We start from the raw sequence: 22,969 nt of genomic DNA on the forward strand, positions 1-22,969 counted from the left end.
TATTTCCTAGATTACAATATTTATTCCAAACATTACCAATACAACTGCTTCAGAAGTTTTTTCAAGAATTGAATAAATGTGTGAGGAAGTTTCTTTGGAAAGGAAAGATATCAAGAATATCGTTGGAAAAATTGACATGTAAATTTGATTTAGGAGGGTTACAACTTCCAAATTTTAAGAATTATTACAAAGCAAATCAACTTAGATTTATTGCATCTTTTTTTGATGAAGAAAAACCAGCATGGATTAGAATAGAATTAGATAAGATAGGAGAAAATATACCAGAAGATTTTATATATAAATGGGAATCCAAATGGATACGGGAAAAGAAAGAATCTCTTATATTAAGACATTTGATTGATTTATGGAATAAGGTAAATATGGATGATGAAATAAAGAAATCCTTATTAGCAAAAAGAACCTTAATTCAAAATAGGCTTATTCCTTTCACAATGAATAATCAACTTTTACATAACTGGTTTCAAAAAGGGATCAGATATATAGGTGACTGTTTTGAAGGAGGTATATTGATATCATTTGATCAATTAAAAAATAAATATAAAATATCAAATAACACTCTTTTCTGTTATTTTCAATTAAAGGCCTATTTACAAGATAAACTGGGTCAAACAATGTTAATGCCAAAACCTAATGAAATAGAAATCTTAATTCAATAAAGAAAAATTCAAAAATTTACATCTTGTATGTATAATTTGATTCAAAAACCAGGAATTCATAAATCAAGACAAAAATGGGAAACTGATTTGAATATTAAAATTGATGAAAAAAATTGGTCAAGACTATGTCCTGATAGTATGATAAATACAATAAATGTCTGACTTAGATTAGTACAATATAATCTTTCACATCAATTATATATAACACCACAGAAAATAAATTAAATTCAAATTTATCTGACCAATGTTTTCGATGTAATCAAGAAATTGGTACCTTTTTACATTCTACTTGGTCTTGTTCTAAAATTCAACCTTTTTGGATAAATTTAAGACTTTTACTGGAACAAATTATTGGAATACAACTCCCACATAGCCCAATATTATTTTTATTAGGTGATATTGAAGGGACAATACCGAAACCTAAATTGAATAAATATCAGAAAAAATTTATAAAAATTGCATTGGCAGTAGCCAAAAAAGCTATTGCAGTTACTTGGAAATCAGATTCATATTTAACTATGGATCATTGGAATAATGAAATATACAGCTGCATTTCACTTGAAAAAATTACTTATAATTTAAAAAATGAATATGATATATTTTTGAAAATTTGGCACCCCTACCTACAAAAGATAGGATTAAATATATAGGTCCTTTGAAGATAAAAATATGTTATTTGGGAAAAATAAAAACTAAAGTTATTTTGAACTCCATGGAGCATGTGGGAATCCTCCGATATCCAGGCAACCTTTCTATTTTTTTTCTTTCTTTCTTTTTTCTTTTTTTTCCTTTTTTTTCCAGATAGGGATCTAAGGGGGGGGGGGGAAAGAGGGTCAATATTAATTTTTCACTATTCTAATATTCTATTCATTTTATGTAATTCTCTTAAAAATTTAATAAATAAAAAAACTCTCAAAAAGCCATGGTAAAATTTGAAAAGTTATTCTTAGTCAGCGTCTCTGATTTAAGAGAGTAGTTTCATAACCTCCACACTAATATATTCCAGGTAATAGTAAAAGAAAGAAAAGTATAATTAAGTTGCAACTATAAATGACAAAGTTTTACTGAGAAAAACGTAACTTTCCTTTAAAAAACTGCTGTTATTATAGCCATGTAATTTGTTCAGGTAATATAATAATCCATGCTGTGGAGTATAATTATATTCTTCCACTCTGCATACAGAACAACATTGCAATCACTTTGTTGCAGCAGTTACATGAAACGAGTACATATTTAGTATGCTCTTCCAAGCACCCTTAATCAAGCAATTTCTTTTACGTGTAGAAAATAGAAAGCAATGTCAGCCCTATTAACTGTAACATTTTTAAAAAATATACAATAGCTGACTTTCCTTCTAAAGTTCCAACTGCAGAAAGTATCAACTCAGTGGCTTTGAAAACCCATACTAGAGAGTGACAGAACTCAGTTTTACTCAGTAGTTCAGTTTGCCTATTTAAAAGTAGTAAAGCTCTCTGAATTGTGGTTTCAAATTCAATGCCTAAAATATGATCTCAGTCAATGCAACTGATGAAATGCTGTAATTGTGATAAGCCTTCTCAGTCCTTCCAAAGAAAGCAGATGTCAACTGAGGACAATTGGCTGCAAAACCAATTAACCAGCTTGCCAACACTGAGCACTGTCTGACTAACACTTTGAGATCACCTACAAATCATTTTGTCTTTGGGCAGAAACCAGAAGGCCTTAAGGCATGGTGTCAGGCAACCGCCAAGAGTTTCAGACACTTTTAATTTAAGTCCATAAAAGTTTTTTTTTGCATCACCCTGAGAGGCAGTGGACGATATGCATTTCCATTGAGCAAAATAAAAGGATTAGCCTTCTATTTGGCCATTCATCTATAAACCCCATTTCCAGAAAAGTTGGGATATTTTCCAAAATGCAATAAAAACAAAAATCTGTGATATGTTAATTCACGTGAACCTTTATTTAACTGACAAAAGTACAAAGAAAAGATTTTCAATTGTTTTACTGACCAACTTAATTGTATTTTGTAAATATACACAAATTTAGAATTTGATGGCTGCAACACACTCAACAAAAGTTGGGATAGAGTTAAAATAAGATTGAAAAGTGCACAGAATATTCAAGTAACACCGGTTTGGAAGACTTCACATTAAGCAGGTTAATTGGTAGCAGGTGAGGTATCTTGACTGGGTATAAAAGTAGCGTCCATCAAAGGCTCAGTCTTTGCAAGCAAGGATGGGTCGTGGCTCACCCCTTTGTGCCAAAATTCATGAGAGAATTGTTAGTCAGTTCAAAAGGAACATTTCCCAATGCAAGATTGCAGAGAATTTAGGTCTTTCAACATCTGCAGTACATAATATTGTGAAAAGATTCAGAGAATTCAGAGACATCTCAGTGCATAAAGGGCAAGGTTGGAAACCACTGTTGAATGCATGTGATCTTCGAGCCCTCAGGCGGCACTGCTGAGGAAACCATCATGCTTACTGTGACAACTATAGCCACCTGGGCTCGGGAGTACTTCAGAAAACCATTGTCACTTAACACAGTCCTTCGCTGCATCCAGAAATGCAACTTGAAACTGCATTACACAAGGAGGAAGCCATGCATCAAATCTATGCAGAAACGCCAGCGAGTTCTCTGGGCCCAAGTTCTTCTCAGATGGACCGAAAGACTGTGGAACCATGTGCTGTGGTCAGATGAGTCCACATTTCAGCTAGTTTTCAGAAAAAACGGGCGTCGAATTCTCAGTGCCAAAGATGAAAACACCATCCTGATTGCTATCAGCGAAAGGTGCAAAAGCCAGCATCTGTGATGGTATGGGGGTGCATCAGTGCCCATGGCATGGGTGAGTTGCATGTATGTGAAGGTACCATAGACTCTGAGGCGCATATTAGGATTTTAGAGAGACTTATGTTGCCATCAAGGCGACATCTCTTCCCGGGACGTCCATGCTTATTTCAGCAGGACAATGCCAGACCACATTCTGCCCGGGCTACAACAGCGTGGCTTTGTAGACACAGAGTGCGTGTGCTTGACTGGCCTGCTGCCAGTCCAGATCTATCTCCTATTGAAAATGTATGGCGCATCATGAAGAGGAGAATCAGACAACGGAGACCACGGACAGTTGAGCAACTGAAGTCTTATATCAAGCAAATATGGACAAAATTTCCAATGGCAAATCTACTACAATTAGTATCCTCAGTTCCAAAACGATTAAAAAGTGTTATTAAAAGGAAAGGTGATGTAACATAATGGTAAACATGCCTCTGTCCCAACTTTTGTTGAGTGTGTTGCAGCCATCAAATTCTAAATTTGTGTATATTTACAAAATACAATTAAGTTGGTCAGTAAAACAATTGAAAATCTTTTCTTTGTACTTTTGTCTGTTAAATAAAGGTTCACGTGAATTAACATATCACAGATTTTTGTTTTTATTGCATTTTGAAAAATATATCAACTTTTCTGGAAATGGGATTTGTATTTTCCTGGATTGACCCTATGAAAATTTACTAGCAACTAATTATCACTAACCTCTCTAATTGAAGGTCACATGAATATGAGTCAGTGGTACCCCATTGCCTTTCTGTTGTCAGATGGGCCCTACTACTGGTGATGTAGGCATGTGAAATAAAATGCCAAGTTGTAGCCTAGCTAGTCTTCTGGATTTCTGCCTTTTCCTGCCCTCCTAATCTGCAATTTTCCCCTCACTTTCCATTAGTCCCAGATAACAACCTAACCCATCTGCCTCTCTGCATGTTGCTCCTGTCACCAGCCACTCCTCAGTAACCTTCTCCAGTTCTGCTTACTCAGCCCCATCACGTCCAGCACTGTGGCAGTTCAGTGTGTAAAGTTCAGTAACAGAAAAATAAGTCAATTACTAACTTCTTGAGATAATGTTCTTACGTTAATAATGTTTATTTTTAACAGACAGCATTGAAGCTAATCAAACACGCCACTCAGGGACTTGTGCTAATATTATTCTGTGACCGCACATGCTGGATTGTAACACTGTACGTGCTGTGTGTGGCTGGATGTCCCAAGCCTTACACCTTAGCCCCTTAGCTGAATAAATATGTGTGGCTGAATGACAAGAAAATTGAACTTCAGCTTGAAGTATTTCAAAATTGAAGGGGAGGGGTGTCTTCAGCTGGGTAAATGAACCAAGGACAGGCAAATGCATTCAATCCGGGTAAGGGTTTTTGGGTAGTCAAACAAGGCAGGATTTGTACAGTGAATGCTGTGGAACAGAGGGATCTACAGTCAGAATTCATGCACTTGCTGCTTTTTGGGAACTGTTAAAGGCAGACAAGATGAAGAAGGCATTTCGCATGTTGGCCTTCATCAATAAGGGCAATGAGTATAAGAGTTTGGATATTATGTTGTAGTGGTACAAGATGTCGGTGAGGCTGCACCTAGAAAAAGAGGGACAGTTTTGGTTACTCATTCATAAAAAGAAACTGAAAAGCAGGCAAAGGAGATCTACAAAGATGTTGCCAGAACATGGGACCCCGAACTACCGAGAGAGGGCAGGCAGGCTAGTCTTTATTCCATGGAGAGCACGAAACTGAGAAGTATCGTGGCTGAGGTGTACAAAAGCATGAAAGATATTGGTAAGGTGAGTACACACAGTCTTATTCTCAAGGAAACAGAACCAAAAACTAGAAGCTATGCAGATTTAAAGGGGATCTGAGGGGCAACTACTTCACACAAAGGGTGGTACATGGAATGAGCTGTCAGAGAAAGTAGTTGAGGTGAGTAGTACAAGGCACATCACAAAAGCAAGCAAGCTTGGTCTTGCATTTGTCATCACTGAAGGCACATTTTTTGGGTTTTCCCTTTGCATTTAAGCCCCATGAAGCTGCAGCATTCTGTTTTCAGAATAAAAAGCAGTAAGGGCCTTTCTTCACAAGCATCCTGAGGAAGGGACTATCACTGTACTGTGGGGTAGCGAGCTCCATGACTGGGACTCAGCAAAAATAAAGGACTACTGTCAGGTGGCTGTGCAGCTTGTAGCTCATGGTACCCCTGTCCCTCTTGGTGCAGAGATCATGAGTTGGACAGGTCTGGCTCAGGCAAGGGCTTGCTGCCCTATTTGTCATAGCTGCACAATACAGCCACCCTGCATCAATGATGGAGGTAATGATTGCTTTGTGAAGTTTATGGCAGACCGATTGGGGGGCTGCTTTCTCCTGGATGACACAGAGTTACTAGAGGGTGGAAAGTACTCCTTCATGATCTCAATCAGAGCTCGGACCTTGGGGAGTCAGGAGGCAAGATTCCTAGCCTCTGACCTGTTGTCATATGATACTGATGTAGCTGGGCCAGCTGAATTTCTGACCCTCACGATGCTGAGCGTGGGTAATTTGGTGACACCGTTGTCTGTTGGCAGACACTCTTGTTGGAAGTGGTTGTTATCTGGTATGCCTACAGCACCAACATTACTTGCTCCTATTAACCACTGTTTGTGCAAATGTAGGTGTAAACCACATCACCAGACTTGCTTTCCTGTGAAATTGGAGATAGCAACACAAATTTCCATGCAAGCACTTGAAGATTGTGACATAGTAAAATAAGTTATCCCCCAATATTAATATGATCACCAAGTCTCTTCAATACTGCACTATGTAAACAAGTCTTCTGGCAATTCACTGGCCGGAATGCAGAACCAGTGCCAATAACTTAGTTTTGCAGAAAAACTCAACACAAGATGAAACTTCTTCATGTTGCATGTTTATAAAATGTACTTGTGCTGTATGATAGGACATTGGAACATAATTAGGCCATTTGGCCCATCAAGTCTGCTGTGTCATTTGATCATCGGAGATTTATTTTCCCACTCAACCCCATTTTCTGGCCTTCTCTCAATAACTTTAAATGCCCTTACTAATTATGTACTCAATCTCCGCTTTAAATATACCCAATCATTTGGCCTCCACGGCTGTCTGTGGCTATAAATTCCACAGATTCACCACCCTCTGGCTAAATAAAATCTTCATCTTTGTTCTAAAGGGTCACCCTTCTATTCTGAAGCTGTGCCCTCCAGTTCTAGACTCCCCCAGTATAGGAATCATCTTCTCTACAACCACTCTATCTAAGCTTTTCAATATTTAATAGGTCTCAATGAGATCACCCCTCATTTTTTTTGTAAACTCCGGCAAGTACAGGCACAGAGCCAACAAACACTCTGCGTACATTAACCACATGGTCATTTCATAAACCTCCTCTGGACCCTCTGCAATGCTGGCACGTGCTTTGTTTGACACAGGGCCCAGAACTGCTCATAATTCTACAAATGCGGCCTGACCAACACCTAATAAAGCCCCAGCTTATAGAGGAAATAAAGATGTGAGAACAGGAAGAGAAAACACTAAAACGAGGATGTTATTAACAAAATACATTTGAAACTGCCAACTGAATGTCATGAACATGAACCCAAGTTAAATGGTTTTCAGAAAAGCAGTGTTTTATTATTTACTGTTAATACTTAATTCTTCTCTTCACAGAAAAGAAAGAAAATAGATGACTGTGCCCTGGGACGAAATCAGACAAAACATTTCAGAATCAAAGGAAATGCACTTTATATAAGTAAAACTTATTTTTCTGGATGAGCTGGCACTCAACTGTGCAAACAGATAAGCTGCACTTGCTGAGCAGTGAGATTATGAAGAATTTACAGTAAATAAAATGGAATATAGTCTTAAATTTGCAAGGAGTGGGTGAGGGTGTGGGGAAAAATGTCTTTTAAAGATCACAAGATAGAGGAGCAGAATTAAATCACATGGCCCATTGAGCCTGCTCTGCCATTTCATCATAACTGATCCAATTTTCCTCTTAGCCCCAAAATCCTCTCTTCTCCCTGTATCCCTTCTTGCTCTATTTTGGCATGGATTTTCTATCTCCCATTGCAATTTGTCGGCAACATCCTTACTACTGTTTGGGGAGTGGGGTGTATACAGCTCCCATCAGCGTCTTTTTACCCTTGCAGTTCCTTAGCTCTATCCACAATGATTAACACCTTCCGACCCCATGTCACCTCTTTCTAATGATTTGATTTCATTTTTTGGCCAGAGCATCACCACCCACTATCCTGCCTATCCATTCGATACAATGTGTATCCTTGGATATTAAACTCCCAGCTATAATCTTTCAGGTATGAATCTGTGATGCCTACATCATAGCTGCCAAACTGCAACAGTGTTTCAAGGTCATCTACCTTATTCTCATACCTCATTCAGATATACTGCACGCTTTCAAACACAACACTTTCAGTCCTGTATTCACACTTTTCGATTTTGATTCCCAACTTTGTCTGAGGTCTTACCAACATCTGGCTCCACGGCCTACCTCTCCACTAACTGTCTTGACACTCTGGTTCCCATCCCCATGAAACTTCAGTTTAAACCCCACCATGCAACGTTAACAAAACTTCCCGCTGGAATATTAGTCCCCCTTTAATTCAGGTGCAAACTGTCCCTTCTCTACATTCCTTCAAAGAGAGACCAATGATTTAAAAGTTTTATGCCCTCCCTCTATGCTAACTCCTTAGCCACATAATAAACTGTATAATCTTCCTAGTTCTAGCCTCACTAGCATGTGGCAAGGGTAGCAATCCTGCGATCACAATCCTGGAGGTCCTGCACACAACTCCCTGAACTTGCCAAGCAGAATCTTGTCATTCATCTTAACCATGTCACTGATACCTACATAGCTGTTCACCCTCCCACTTAAGAATGCTCAGGACTTGATCCGAGATATCCCGGACCCTGGCACCCATGAGACAACATGCCCCCTGGGAATCTTGTTCTCACCCACAGAACCTCCTGTCAGTTCCCCTAACACCACAGCATGCCTCTTCCTCCCCCTTCCTGCTCGAATCACTGACGCAGACTCAGTGCTAGAGACCCAACCACTGTTACTTTCCTGTTAGGTCATTTCCAATCCACCCCCCACCCCCGCCCAAACACCGACAGTATCCAAAGTGATATACCTGTTGTTGAGGGGGATGGCCACAGGGGAACTCTGCACTGGCTCGTTAATCCCTTTCCCCTTTCCTGATTGTCACCCAGTTTGCTGTGTCCTGCACCTTGGGTGTAGCTACCTCTCTATATGTCCTTTCCATCACCCCTTCAGCCCCGAGTGATCCGGGTTTTATCATTTAAGTTAATGTTCAGTTAAAGTAAGCCCTTTGAAAAGTAGTCTAAATTGACACACAGAATTATAAGTCCAAAATTATGTCAGCAATACTTTTTAAATATTTTGTTTATGCTATAGCTCAGATGTAGCTATTGATCGAATATGGACATTGACTGGCATCTCAACATTTCTTCACAATGCCATTTGTAAGATCGACTTATTTATTTATTTATTACATTTTAGAAAATTACAAAGAATGTGATGATGAAATAGTGAGAAAAATAACATTAACCCTCCCCCCTCCCCTTAACCCTCCCCCACTGAACCCTTATCTAAAGAAAGAAAAAAAAAGAGAAAGATTGCCTGGATATCGGAGGATCCCCACATGCTCCATGGAGTTCAAAATAACTTTAGTTTTTATTTTTACTTTCCCCAATTAATTTATAATTTTATCTTCAAAGGACCTATGTATTTAATCCAATCTTTTATAAGTATGGGAGCCAAATTTTCAAAAATATATTATATTCATTTCTTAGATTGTATGTAATTTTTTCAAGTGGAATACAACTATGTATTTCATTATTCCAACAATCCATAGTTAAATATCAATCAGATTTCCAAGTAACTGCGATAACTTTTTTGGCTACTGCCAATGCAATTGTTATAAATTTTTTCTGATATTTATTCAATTTACGTTTCGGTATTGTCCCTTCAATGTCTCCTAATAAAAATAATACTGGACTATGTGGGAGTTACACTCCAGTAATTTGTTCCAATAGAAGTCTTAGATTTATCCAAAACAAGACCAAATAGAATGTAAAAAAGTACCAATTTCTTGATTACATCGAAAACATTGGTCAGACATATTTGAATTTAATCTATTTATTTTCTGTGGTGTTATATATAATTGATGTAAAAAATTATATTGTATTGATCTAAGTCAAACATTTATTGTATTTCTCATACTATCAGAACATAATCTTGACCAGTTTTTTCCATCAATTTTAACATTCAAATCAGATACCCATTTTTGTCTTGATTTATGAATTCCTGATTTAATTGTCTGTTTTTGAATCAAATTATACATACGATATGTAATTTTTAAAATTTTTCTTTTTTGAATTAATATTTCTATTTCACTAGGTTTTGGCATCAACATTGTTTGTCCCAGGATTGACACTGAAGCTTTGATCAAGTATGCTACCCTATAGATGTGGCCATGTTCTCTTCTCACTACTGCCATCAGAAAGGTGGTACAGGAGCCTCAGGACCCCCGTCACCAGGTTCAGGAACAGTCAACCATCAAGCTCTTGAACCATAGGGGATAACTTCACGCCCCAACATTGAACTGTTCCCACAACCTATGGACTCACTCTCAGTGACCCTTCACCTTGTGTTCTCGAATGAGTGATTTTTAAAATCTATTTCTTTCTTTCTCTCTCTTTTGTATTTGCATAGTTTGTTGCCTTTTGCACATTGACAGCATGCCTATTCTGTTGGGTGTGGTATCTCATTGATTCTATTGTACTGCTTGGATTTACAAGCCATGCCCGCAAGAAAACAAATCTCAGGGTTGTATATGATGACATGTATGTACTTTGATAATGAACTTACTTTGAAGTTTGAGCTCCAGCAACTTCAGACCAGTTTTGCTGTGATTTAGTAAAACTGCCTGATTCTGAGCTACATGTAGTGCTCAGTGACTCTATGATTCAGATCATGAAGCATGTCAACTCTGTTCAATGAAAGCCAAAAAGCACTTGCTTCTGTAACATCGCACACATTAAAGCAAGCTGAGCATGACTCTCTGCTATTTCAACAGCGATCTATCTTCCTCCCTTTTGTTTTGGCTTGTCTAATGTTCAAACGTCTTCAATTTGAAAATCATAGCAGATACATCTTTATCACATTATCACAGTTTATATTATTTGTAAATGCACCTATTTATCTTAAATGCAGTCACAGTCTCTGCTTTACCTTTCATGTGTGGCAATTTTTTTTTCATAATCTGATAACTTTTTGTCTTAGAATCTTTCCAGTTACCTATTCTAATGCAAAACCAGCACTTGTACATGTTCTCAGTTTCATACACAAGTACAAATATATTTTGTTGTGCACACACAACCAATTCATATTTTTAAGAAATAGCTTTAATTTCTTCCCAGTATACAGTCTAAAATTCTTGAAGTCACTCAGCAAATTAAGTCCCATTCACATGACCTGATTGTATCCTTTTTAAACACTATAGTCAAACTTTCAAAGTCACCTCACCTCCATTTTTACTTCTCCATGACTTCTGCAAACATTATTGCCAACAAGTACTTCCCAAGGCATCGTGAACACCATTACTAAAGGCCAGTCTGGTAAGAGGGGAAGCCAATATTCAATTTGGAAACCTACCAAGATGTGCTATGGAGTTTGCAGAACACAGTGGGCAACTGAATCCCCACCTGACACCAAGCTGAGCTCTCTGTGTTTGTCAAGTGGAATTGTACTGTTTGAAGTGGGTTAACTGGGATCCCTGCAACTGCTAGAGGGAGATGGTGGGTAAGGAGAAATTCCAGCATTGGGGAGGAGGTAAAGTTAGCAAATCCTTATGCAAACTAGACCTGTTCCACAAAACAATTCTGTACAGACCTTTAAATTGAAATATCCAACTCCCTCTCCCCCCAAAGAGGCCTTCAATATTACAGATATTAGTCAAAAAGAGTACAAGTCTCTGTAAACAAACATCTTAGCAATTTATATAAGGCCAACCCTTTTCCTTGGAGAATGGTGGCTATCCAACTGTCGCCCTCTTCTTCCCTCTCCACCCTCGTTCATTTTGGGGAAGAGTGATTAAAACTACTTCCCAGCACTACTTGCCAAGTTACCCTGTGCAAGGTTGTTGAGTAATTAATTCATCTCCTCCTGCTCACTGAATCACAACTATACAAAAAAAACTCATTCAATAAATTTAAGGAAAGGTCTTCGTTATTAGATTATCCAACAGGACTGAAATCTACTCTCTGAAATGGACCTTTTAACATCAGAATTATTACTACCCACATTCTGAATACGATTTCTAAATGTAGGACCAGTATTTTGTTTTTCCAGCAGAACACATTACATGAAATATCTGCAACTGATAGCATAGGCTGTAACTCAGCTAACAGCTACAGTAAGTCAGTCATCAAATAACTATTGCTATTGTCAGCAACAGACAGAAAATGCTGCAGGAACACGACAGGTCAGTGGAAGGGAATAAACGGTTGACTTTTTTGGGCAAACCACTTCATTTGGACTGAAAGAAAAGCGGCAGAGCTAGAATAAAGTGGGGGGAGGGAAGTACATGCCGGGAGGGGAGATGATGTAATAAGCTGAAGGGGGATCAGTGGAAGAGGTATCTAATAGGAGAGGACAATGGACCATGGGGAGAAAGGAAGGAAGAGGAGAACCACAGGGATGGACAGGTGAGAAGGGGTGAGAGGATAACCAGAATAGGGAATGGAAGAAGAGAGCAAGGGAAGTGATGGGGAGTAATTACTGGAAGTTCGAGAAATTGTTATTGATTCTATCTTCAGTTTGATACATACCTGGACCACTAACATCGCCAATTGCTCCATTTTCGTGCTGTGCACACAGGGTTTGCAAGATCACTTCAGTAGCTCCCTGTCGAGGCAAAGTCACGTGTTTCAGAAATGGCAAGTTGTTCTTCTTTGCAAATAGTTGGCTGGTTTCTCGCCTCTTCCGCAGGAAACCTCCTTCAGGAAACAATACAATCCACTTTCGGCCCCGGCTCCTGTAGTACTTTTCTAAGTGCTGCCGTAGAAGAATCAGCTGTTTGTCACGGTGAGCTTTACCCTAGAAAGTACAGGTTATAGGTGAAAATTAATGAATCGAGGCCATTTGGCTCCATTACAAGAAACATTTTCCCTCCAGTAAAACTTAAACATTTTTTATTAACAACAGTGTACAAACTTGCAAAAATCACAGCTATGAATCAGGAGGCTATTTGCATTAGCCTACCAAAATAAACCTCAAAGTTCTGTATTACTCAGATCTGTTATTAATAATTCCAATAATTTAATATCCCAAGCACAAAGCATCAATCTGTATTATAATATTAAAATCAAGAACTTCCTATTTCTCAAATTTCAGTGGGAACTCAATGGGTCAAGCAGTATTTGCAAAGGCAAAAGGTGCACAGCCATCTTTCGGGCTGAGGTCCTGCAAAAGTCCTAAAGCAGAGTGTTGACCCGAAATATCAACTTGAGCCTCGTCACAGTAGTTGCTGGACCTGCTGAGTTCTCACAGTGTGTTGCGATACTTTCCCTATATTCCAGCATATTTTATCTTTCTCGAATTTGTCTTTCACTTTTAACGCAATGCTCCCTTTCTTTTTCTCTTGACAGTACTCCCCGTGCACTAACAAAATAGTAGCAGGCGTCTCATGCGAATTATCAATAACGAGAGGCAACACATCCCTGGTCCTGCTTCAGCTGATGATGTTATTCTGTCGTCTCTGCAGAGGCTTCACCCTTTGTTCAGGAGTATGCATTAGCTGAGCAATAAAGCTGGAGATAAGATAGTTCCTGTAGAGCTCTGCACAAGGATAAAACTGAAACCTAACCCAGCTACAGTCAACCCAAACCTGACCCAAGCAGTTACAATCTCCTCCCCCAAAGGAATTTGCAGGCAAAGAGAAAAAAAAGACTTTTTAATGTTGCACATACTCTGTTATTGATCAAGCCAAGGACAAGTGAAGCACTGTGGATTCCGGTTCATTGGGACACATTGGAACCAGTACATTCTGGCCCAATTAAGCAGCTGCTCAATCAAATTAATCAAACTTTCATGGAAATAGTTAAAAAGGTATATTAAAAAAAGACACACTACAGTTTAACTGAGTAATAAATTATGTATTTTAATGAAATACAGAATTAGAACAATACCAATATGACAACAGTACTAGAAAACAGTGTATTATTGACAGAGAAATTCATCCTGTGTACCGTGTTCTTTTGATTGACTGTAAATAAACACATCAGCACAGACACCCAGCGTCTGCCTGAATTGCCTTCATGTAATGTTTTCAAAAATTGCATCTTCCAAATCTTCATTTTCATTGTAATGTTCAAGATGATTGTCAATAGCTTCAATTTCTTCATCATTCATAACTTGTAGAAAATGGTTTCATTCTCACTCCCAGCTGTTTCTGACGTCTCCAAGCCTGAATGCTTGAAACCACAGTGAGCAAAACGGTTCTGAATTGTCTCCCTGTTTATTTCTCTGTAACTATCAGTGACAAAGATCACTGCTTTTTGAACACAAACACGTGCAACTGATGATATTTAAAAACTGTTCAGTCCAAACACGGGTGTCTAACGGCCATGACAAGTCCACGTGACTCTCACTAGTTAGAAACTGCTCCGCACATCTCCTGTTAAGTGGCATAGTAACCCAAACAAAGGGAATCGCATCTATTTTCTCAATTAGATGTTGTTCTTTAAAAGTTGTCCCAAATAAATGGCTGCCCTAATTAACCAATGGCCCAATTACCAGAATCCACTTCAGTAATAAAGAAAGGCTCCTGACTTGAACAAAGAACACACTGACTGATCTGGAATAAAATGGAAATGGTTTAGATTAGACATCCACATCAAACAGTCAAAAACAAACACGTTTGGGTCAGGTGGCCCAGCTCAAAACAGCCGGAAAACCAGCAACCGGAGAAGCAGAGTACTGAATGCAAAGCAGTTCCCTCGACGCTCTGTGAATGGAACCCAATTACAATATTTTATTACTATTAGCTTACTATAGTCTACAAGTATTAAAAACACAAATCACATCACTTACAGTGCATGGTCCATCCTGTGACAGCAAGGAAATTGTAACTGTGATCAGGAAGTTACAATTCGGAGTACTAATGAATTTAATTAGGCATCACTCATACCATGCTTGTGATGCTGGGGCTGCAAGTGAGCTTTTCACTGCACCTGGTGTACATCCATGCAGTTGGGCGTGACAGGAAACGTGACTTTGATGCTGACCGGAGACCATCAGTCATCAGGACACGAAGGAAAACGATCATTCACTTAGGTAAAGGTCTTGCTGAATCAATGAATTTTGTCAAAAACAACAGGCCATTTGCCAGCCTTTCACCATTTTATCTGATGTTAATTGATCTGCATTTCAGTGCTTTTAACCAAGTCGTCAAAATACATTATATACATTTGTATTGCGAACAAAATGCTCGCCAATTCTGCCTTGAAATTTTTGAATGGCCTCGCTAACTATTGTATTTTGATAAAATTTCAGATTTCCACAACCCTAATTCCATTATTGACTGGTCCAGGCCTGATTTATAAGATTTCAGGCCTTCCGTCATCTTCCATTAAGGGAATCTGATTACTAACAGTGAAGGGGCGAGCAAGAAAATTGGAAGAGGAAAATTACAGTGATAGATAAACTAATCTGAAGGTTTTACAATTTTCTCAAATATTTTCTAAAATTTTCAGATTGAAATTAGGTTAGAATATTTTCTCTACATTCATTAGTTCAACTATGATTATTCCATCAGATAAGATTGAATACATGTATAGCACCAACAAAATAATGCTTCCACTCACTAACAAAGAAAACCAACTATTTCTTACTGATGGAAATCCACTTCCATAAATCTTTTGTCATCTTTACCATGAACCTAAACTGCTGAACATTTGACAACATCACCTACCATCATGCAGAATACATACAACCTGGCAGCTCCTGATCATATTCACTAAAATGCAAGAAACCAATCAGCCTGAGATGTTCCCTGACTTACCAATTGCTTACAGCTTCTTTTTACAATTATTTTTATACCTCAAATTTCCACCAGCTTTTATTTTGCTCAATGAGGTTTCAAGATTCAGGTTTGGAAATGCCAGAAATGGCCAAGGAGTTAAAATGAGATGCTTTCACTCCTTTAATAAGAACTATGAAGAATTTGAAGTCCAATTGCTTTGAATGTTACAATGAAACTTAAGATTTGGAGTATGCAATCATTGAAAACATTGTATAAAGGAAGTTCAAGTTGATCATTTTCCCTGAATAACGTCATTTGCTACATTTTAAAAATAACTGATCAGCGGCATGTGTTCAGGGACAGTGCTTCAGTGTGGATAATGAAAGCGGGCTGTTGAAGCAGCCCGCTTCAACAGTTGAAGCAGTCAGTGGGTCACGCAGCATCCATGGAGGGGAATTGACAGTCAACATTTTGGGATGAGACCGCTCATCCGAGCTGGACTTCCAGATGAAGGATGCTGATCAACTGTCCATTCCCCCCTTCATAGATGTTGCCTGATCTCCGGAGTTCTCCAACTGCTTGCTGTTCTAATCCAAATGTAACATCTGCAGTCTCTTGCGTCTGTAAGATGGTGTGGTTGCCAATTAATAATGCAAGCACGTATCCACAGTTAGTCATCATAATGACTATATTTTAGTTCAAACAGAAACTGTTAATTTACAAGACAAAATGGAAATGATGTAAATACTCAGCAGGTCAGCTGGAATAGGTATTTTGATGGCACCATAAATCTGACATAATCGTGGCTAGTCTGTGCATGAGCACTTCTGAACCCAAATTCAATAAATAAGTCAGGTCGCATTGGACAGGGGTTCAGTGACCAGATTTCAGTCTTTTCTATGGATAGACCTAGCAGCTTAATAGTACAAGCTTAAGTCTATCTGATGCAAGAGTGCGTTTACATAACTTTATAACTCTTAATACACATATTCCAGAATAATTTTCTTAACTGTACAAGCAAAATGCCCTGCAGTGAGGAGAGGTTTTTTTTTTAAAAACTTGGAATAACCACAAACATTTGTGCAACTAATTAACAAGAGAAATATTTCTCTCACCTGCTTAATGAAGAAGTCCCCATGGATGAATGAAACGATACCAAAGTTTGTAAACTTAAAAATATATTCCATTAGCCACATCATGTGGCAAACTACCTGTTGGATGAAGAAAAACAGAGTTCAGTATCAGAAAGTAATGGCAGTGGAGGACAATTGCTGGAAATAGTCAGTAAATAAGAGGATATTAGGACAAAGGGTTTGAAGTTCCCAGAAGGAGCTACTTTGAAAGTGTAAACTAATTAGGAATCCTATGAGGATAAATGCAACAGTCTATTTACTTGCTCAAAGCAAGCACTTCTAATGTGTTTTCCTATTTAAAATCATATGCAGTCCCAAAGGATAGTTTAGTTTTTCCCATTGGCACCTCTAGAAACAATGCATGTTTCTTGTTCTACCACAGCATGTCCATTTACTAGCACTACTGACTACACTGTCAAAAAAACCCTTCTCACCTCCCATTACTTTTCAGATCAGCCTTTTTCTTTTTTTAAAAAAACTGTTTTGTCTTTTTTTTAAACTCAACCTTTCTCCAACTTTGTAACTGCTGAAACCTGGGTTTCATCTGATAAGCAGTGATGTTTTACTCCATGTCGATAATGTCCCACTGAATATTTTTCTGGTATTTTCTGTGTTACCAAAACCCTTCTCGCATTCCAGTTGGTCTAATTTGGTGATATACCTCCAGCAAGACAAAGTTAATCTAAAAATACTAGTCTGGAAATTAAAGGGTTACCCAATCTTGAAAGCAAATCCTAACCCAAACTTAATCTGATCATGGTCAATCTAAAGTTAACCCCTTTATATTTTTTTCCTCTACATCTACCTTGACCATTGAGGTAAACAGAACAATCTCCAACATGCCATTGGTCTGGTTGAGAATGAAACATTAAATATTGATCAAAAAAACACAGGACACATGCAGTAACACTAAGCAGAATAGCCCCCTGACCTGGATAAAGTATAAACTGGTTGACATGATAGAGTCTGTACCAACAGTATTTAATGGAAAGAGGAGAATTATTGAGGAAGCCAAAAGATTTTAATGCTTTAGAAAACAATGAAGTGTAGAAAGAACTTGCCTAAAATGAGGGTGAGAAAAAAATATAAGAGCAGTTATTGAGAATGTGAGGAAAATAAAGCAGGATTATATAAAATGGAGGTGCTTGATAATCAGTATGGACTCGGTGAGTTAAAGGGTCTGTTTCCATGGTGCACGACAAACTCAACTTAAGTACAGTACAGCTTAATAATGGCACTTATCTGATAATATGCTATTAATCGATGTGTTTGACCGTCAAAATACAAGGTAAATCCAATCGCCACTATAGAAATATTTATTTTGTTCACATTTACTGATCTCCCAAAGACAACAGATTTCACATCGTACAAGTCAGTGATGAACCTGACTGACTGATTCTATGTTTTGAAAGGCAGAGAGATATTCTCCTACAAGTGGCCAATATTCTTCACCCATCTGATCTTGTATATGATGAAGAACCTGGAGACCCTTTGGGTTATTATGTGGTGAAACATTCACACACAATACCCAGCCTGTCACAATAAAAACATGATTCATCAAGTTAACTTCATAGTCAATGCTGACATGCCACTTTATTAATTGTAGCAGATTAGACAGAAGTTGCCAACTTGAACATCAGTGAGAGGGGGTCAGAGTCTGTCTTGTTGGAAAGGGCTAGTTCTTTGCATATGTGGTAATCTTCACCAATAAATCTCATCCAGTCATATGTGCCAATCAATCCTTGACTGCAATGTTGAAACTTTAGGAAAAAAAATCGGATCTTTTGTGGGGATAACTTGGTGAGCTTTCTTGTTAGCTTTAAGAGTGAAGTAACACAAGCATGAAAAAAACACCAAAGATAACTGTCCTGTTATTATTGCATGTCAAATTGATTTCCCGGACTTACATTAAATAACGTTTTCCTTCATTCAACAATTAAAAGGATGCACAAGCAAGACAGTGAAAATCAATACATTCTCTTATAAATACTGATACTTTTATGCTGGAGACTATATGGGCACTGTTAATGCAGCCTGCCAAAAAAATTAGACCATAAGACACAGGAGTAGAATTAGGCCATTCAGCCCATTGAGTCCGCTCTGCCATTTCATCATGGCTGATCCCAGATCCCATTCAACCCCATACACCTGGCCTCTCTCTATATCCCTTGATGCCCCACCCAATCAGGAATCTATCAACTTTTGCTTTGAATGTACCCATGGACTTGGTCTCCACAGCCGTCAATAGCAGACCATTCCACAGATTCACCACTCTTTGGCTTAAAAAAAATTCCTCCTTACTTCTGTTCTAAATGACTGCCCCTCAATTTTGAGGCTGTGCACACTAGTTTTTTGGTACCCCCTCCAGAGGAAACAACCTCTCCACATGCACCATAGCTAGTCCTTTCAACATTCGGTAGGTTTCAATGAGATCCCCACACATTCTTCTAAACTCCAGTGAGTACAGGCCCAAAGATGCCAAAAGCTCCTCATATGTTAACCCCTTCATTCACAGAAACATCCTCATGACAATTGCAAAAATTTGGCCACACTTTGGAACTTAAAAGTAACAGTAAACAATATAATGTAATATTCAACTACCTTAAACTCTTGTTCAATGGTGACAAAAAATTCTTATGAAAAACCCATTTTGAGAAGAAATTTCATTAGCTATTCTAACAATCATCAGCTTTTCATCAAAGCAGCTTAAATGAACAGGAAAGGCAGTGTGAAGTTAACCAACCTGATGCTTCACTGAGCATTAAAATACTTCCACCACAGAGAGTTACAGGTCACATCCGAGGATAAAACTCAAGTAGTGGAGAACCCAGAAATGCTTAATGCAATTAAATAACAAGGTGAAGTCTTAAAAAAAAAACACGGACTAAAAGTAGGAGATGTACTTTTTATACACCTCAGACCTCGTGGAAAGCTAGTGCAGAAATTGCAGGGGCCCTGGCAGAGGTAAGTAAAACATCCTTCGCCACCGGTGAGGTGTCGGAGGACTGAAGGATTGCTAATCTTGTTCCATTGTTCAGAGAGAAACCAAGAATAAGTTGGGAAACTTTAGGCCAGTCAGCCTAAAGTCAGTAGCAGGCAAGTTATTGCAAGGTATTTTATGGAACCAGATATAAAGAATATACAGGGTATACAAAGTACATACAGGATAGACAGGGCCGATTAGAGATCGTCAACATGGTGTTGTGCATGGCAGGTCATGTCTAACCAATATTATAAGAATTTTTCGAGGAGTTTACCAGGGAGCTTGATGAAGGCAGGGGATGTTGTCTACATGGCCTTTAGCAAGGCCTTTATTTGAGGACCTGCATGGGAGACAGGTCAAGAACATTCTGGATGGGGTAGTAAACTAGATCAGGCATTGGCTTTGTGAGATGAGCCAGAGAGTGGCAGTAGATGGTTGCCTCACTGACTGGAGGCCTGTGACTAGTGGTATGCTACAGGGGCTGTGCTGGGTTAGTTGTTTGTCATCCATGTCAATCATCTGGACGATGATGTGGTAAACAGGATCAGCAAATTTGCGGATGAGGGGGTGCAGTGGGCAGCTAGGAAAACTATCAAAACTTGCAGTGGGATCTGGACCAGCTGGAAAAATCTGGGCTGAAAAACGGCAGACAAGTCTGAGGTGTTGCACTTTGGCACGACCAACCAGGATAGGATTTGAACGGTGAGCGCTAGGGGACTAGAATGTACGGAAGAACAAAGGTATCTGGGAATAAAGGTCCATAATTCCCTGAACATGATGTTGCAGATGAATAGGGTCATGAGAGCTTTTGGCACATTAGCCTCAAAAATCACAGCATTGAGTACAGGAGTTGGGATGTTATGCAGAAGAGGTTAGTAAGGCTGAATTTGGAGTATTGTGTGCAGTTTTGGTCACCAACCTATAGAAAAGATGTAAACAAATTTGAAAGCATGCAGAGAAACCTTACAAGGATGTTGCCAGGACTCGAGAACCTAAGTTCCAGAGTTATTGGGAAAGGTTGAATACATTTGGACTTTATTCCCTTGAGCGCAGGGAAATGAGGGAAGATTTGAAAATTATGAGGGACATCGATAGGGTAAATGCAAGAAGGCATTTCCCACTGGGGTTGGGTGAAACTAGAATTAGGGGTCGTAGGTTAAGGGTAAAATATTTAAGGGAAATCCATGAGGGAAACTCTTCACTGTGACTATGACTTCATGTAAAGCAACAACAAACTGTGTTTGTGCTGCCTTTGAGAATCATGGTCAAGAATTTTATGGAAGCAAACTAAAAAGGGGGACATTGCGGTATAATATGAGCAAGAAACATTGATGAGCTCACAGAAATGGGTTTAGAACCTCACCGTTCCTTTGTCTTGCAAGCACATCATGAGGGTGCAGACATCACCTGTCGCCTGATGGTTCACCAAGACTACCGTTTCATCTTCGGTAATTGCTTTTACATCATCTCCCCATTCAACCACTAGGAAAGAAAGAAACTTGTAGCAAAAAATGTCCACAGAAAAATAACCATTCAATCTAGACAAGTTATACAGTGTTCTCACTTCTCTGCCTACCCTTCTCAATGATTCTTCAAACAAGCAGTTGAGGAAAAGAATTCATCATGTTTCAGTTCAGTAAACATGATTCCACTTGGACTTGCATTCCTCCAATGCACCGGTTTACTTTTAAATAACACTGACTGAAGCACAAGATGTGATAACAGGCTATCAGAATCAGAGACTAGAAAATCTGCAGATGCTGGAAATCCAAGCAACACACTCAAAATGCTCGAGGGACTCAGCAGGTCCGGCAGCATCAACAGAAAAGAGTAAGCAGTTGATGTTTTGGGCTGAGACTCTTCTTCAGGACTGTAAAATATTAGGAGGAAGGGTCTCACCCTGAAACTCCCACTGTTTACTCTTTTCCTCAGACACTGGCTGGCCCGCTGGTATGAGAATCAGGTTTAATGTCACTGGCATATGTCATGAAATTTGTTGTTTTGCAGCAGCAGCACATTGCAATATATAATAAAAACTATGAATTACAAGTATATAAAAATTAAACAGGTACTGCAAAAAGAGAACAAAGAAAATACTGAGATAGTGCACATAGATTCATTGCGCATTCAGAAACCTGACGGCTGAGGGGAAGAAGCTGTTCCTGAAATGTTGAGTGTCTTCAGGTTCCTGAACCTCCTCCTTGGTGGTAGCAATGAGAAGAGGGCATGTCCTGGGTGACTGGAGTCCTTAATGATAAATGCCACCTTTTTGAGGCCTCTCTTTTGGAAGGTGTTCTGAATCCTGGGGAGGCTATTGCCCAGGATGGAGTTGGCTGAGCTTACAAATTTCTGCAGCCTTTTCCAATCCTGTGCAGTGGCCTCTCCACATCAGACAGTGATGCAACCAGTTAGAACGCTCTCCATGGTACATCTGTAGAGACTTGAGAGTGTCACTGGTGACATACTAATTCTACTCAAACTCCTAACTCTCCGCTATTTTTCCCAAGTATTTTATTTTTCTCACGTGCAGCCATCTAGAGAAATATCCTGAGAGAGGAAAACTGACAGGATTACAGTAAAAACACTGTTTCTTTGTTTTAAAGTTGCAGGGTGGTAACACTCAAGGTCACCAATGAAATGATTCCAACTTGCTTTGAAGAGGTGAAAACTAAGTCATGATAAATTTTAGACAATTCTTGATAAATCTGTAATTCTAAAGTAGCTCTTTGTTTCTTGATAGTTGCTTATTGCTCACAAGTGTTGTGATAAAAGATGCTATCAGCAGGAAGCACGTTGCACAGAAGTTTCACAAATCTGCACCAGTTTTCCTTTATTAACTCAATTTTGTTTTCTCCAGATTATTATTTCTAGAATTATCACTGCAACAAAACTTGACTGGTGTGCAAATGTGTGTAACATCTGTTACTTCCCAGTCATCTGTTACCACCATAAGAGTGCACTGGAAAATTATGGGCAGCTCTTCCATGATTTCCACCTGCACGTGTCTGGAATTCGCAGCATTTATTTATGTCAGTCACTCTAACCAACCTCTAAGTTTAAGTGCACCTTCAAGTTCACTGCACTTCCCGCCCCTTCCGAGAGTCACTCACTAACCTGAACTCACAGCATACACTAATCGTAGAAACCCTGAACCTCCTTCATACTCATTGTGACTGCAGCTGCTATAGCAAGGGTCATGTACAAATATACACTGCATTTGTTTTTGAAAATTATATACAGGAATGTAACTTCTGGTTCTATAATTTAAGCAAGGGCCTTATATTTTCCTGAA

The 22,969-nt window shown here is 38.8% G+C and overlaps 1 protein-coding gene across 1 annotated transcript in view; it reads right to left on the bottom strand.

Annotated features, from left to right (window-relative positions):
- lpgat1 (lysophosphatidylglycerol acyltransferase 1) overlaps positions 1-22,969 on the bottom strand; it is a 70,639-nt gene that overhangs the window by 30,415 nt on the left and 17,255 nt on the right. The window contains exons 4-6 of the mRNA XM_059985891.1: positions 21,041-21,159; positions 16,677-16,772; positions 12,368-12,635 (exon numbers count right to left, since the gene is read on the bottom strand). Of these exons, the coding sequence (XP_059841874.1) occupies positions 12,368-12,635; positions 16,677-16,772; positions 21,041-21,159 (483 nt within the window). The remainder of the gene's footprint in view (positions 1-12,367; positions 12,636-16,676; positions 16,773-21,040; positions 21,160-22,969) is intronic.

The sequence above is a fragment of the Hypanus sabinus genome, chromosome 12 (genome assembly GCF_030144855.1).
Source record: "Hypanus sabinus isolate sHypSab1 chromosome 12, sHypSab1.hap1, whole genome shotgun sequence".
Taxonomy (NCBI): domain Eukaryota; kingdom Metazoa; phylum Chordata; class Chondrichthyes; order Myliobatiformes; family Dasyatidae; genus Hypanus; species Hypanus sabinus.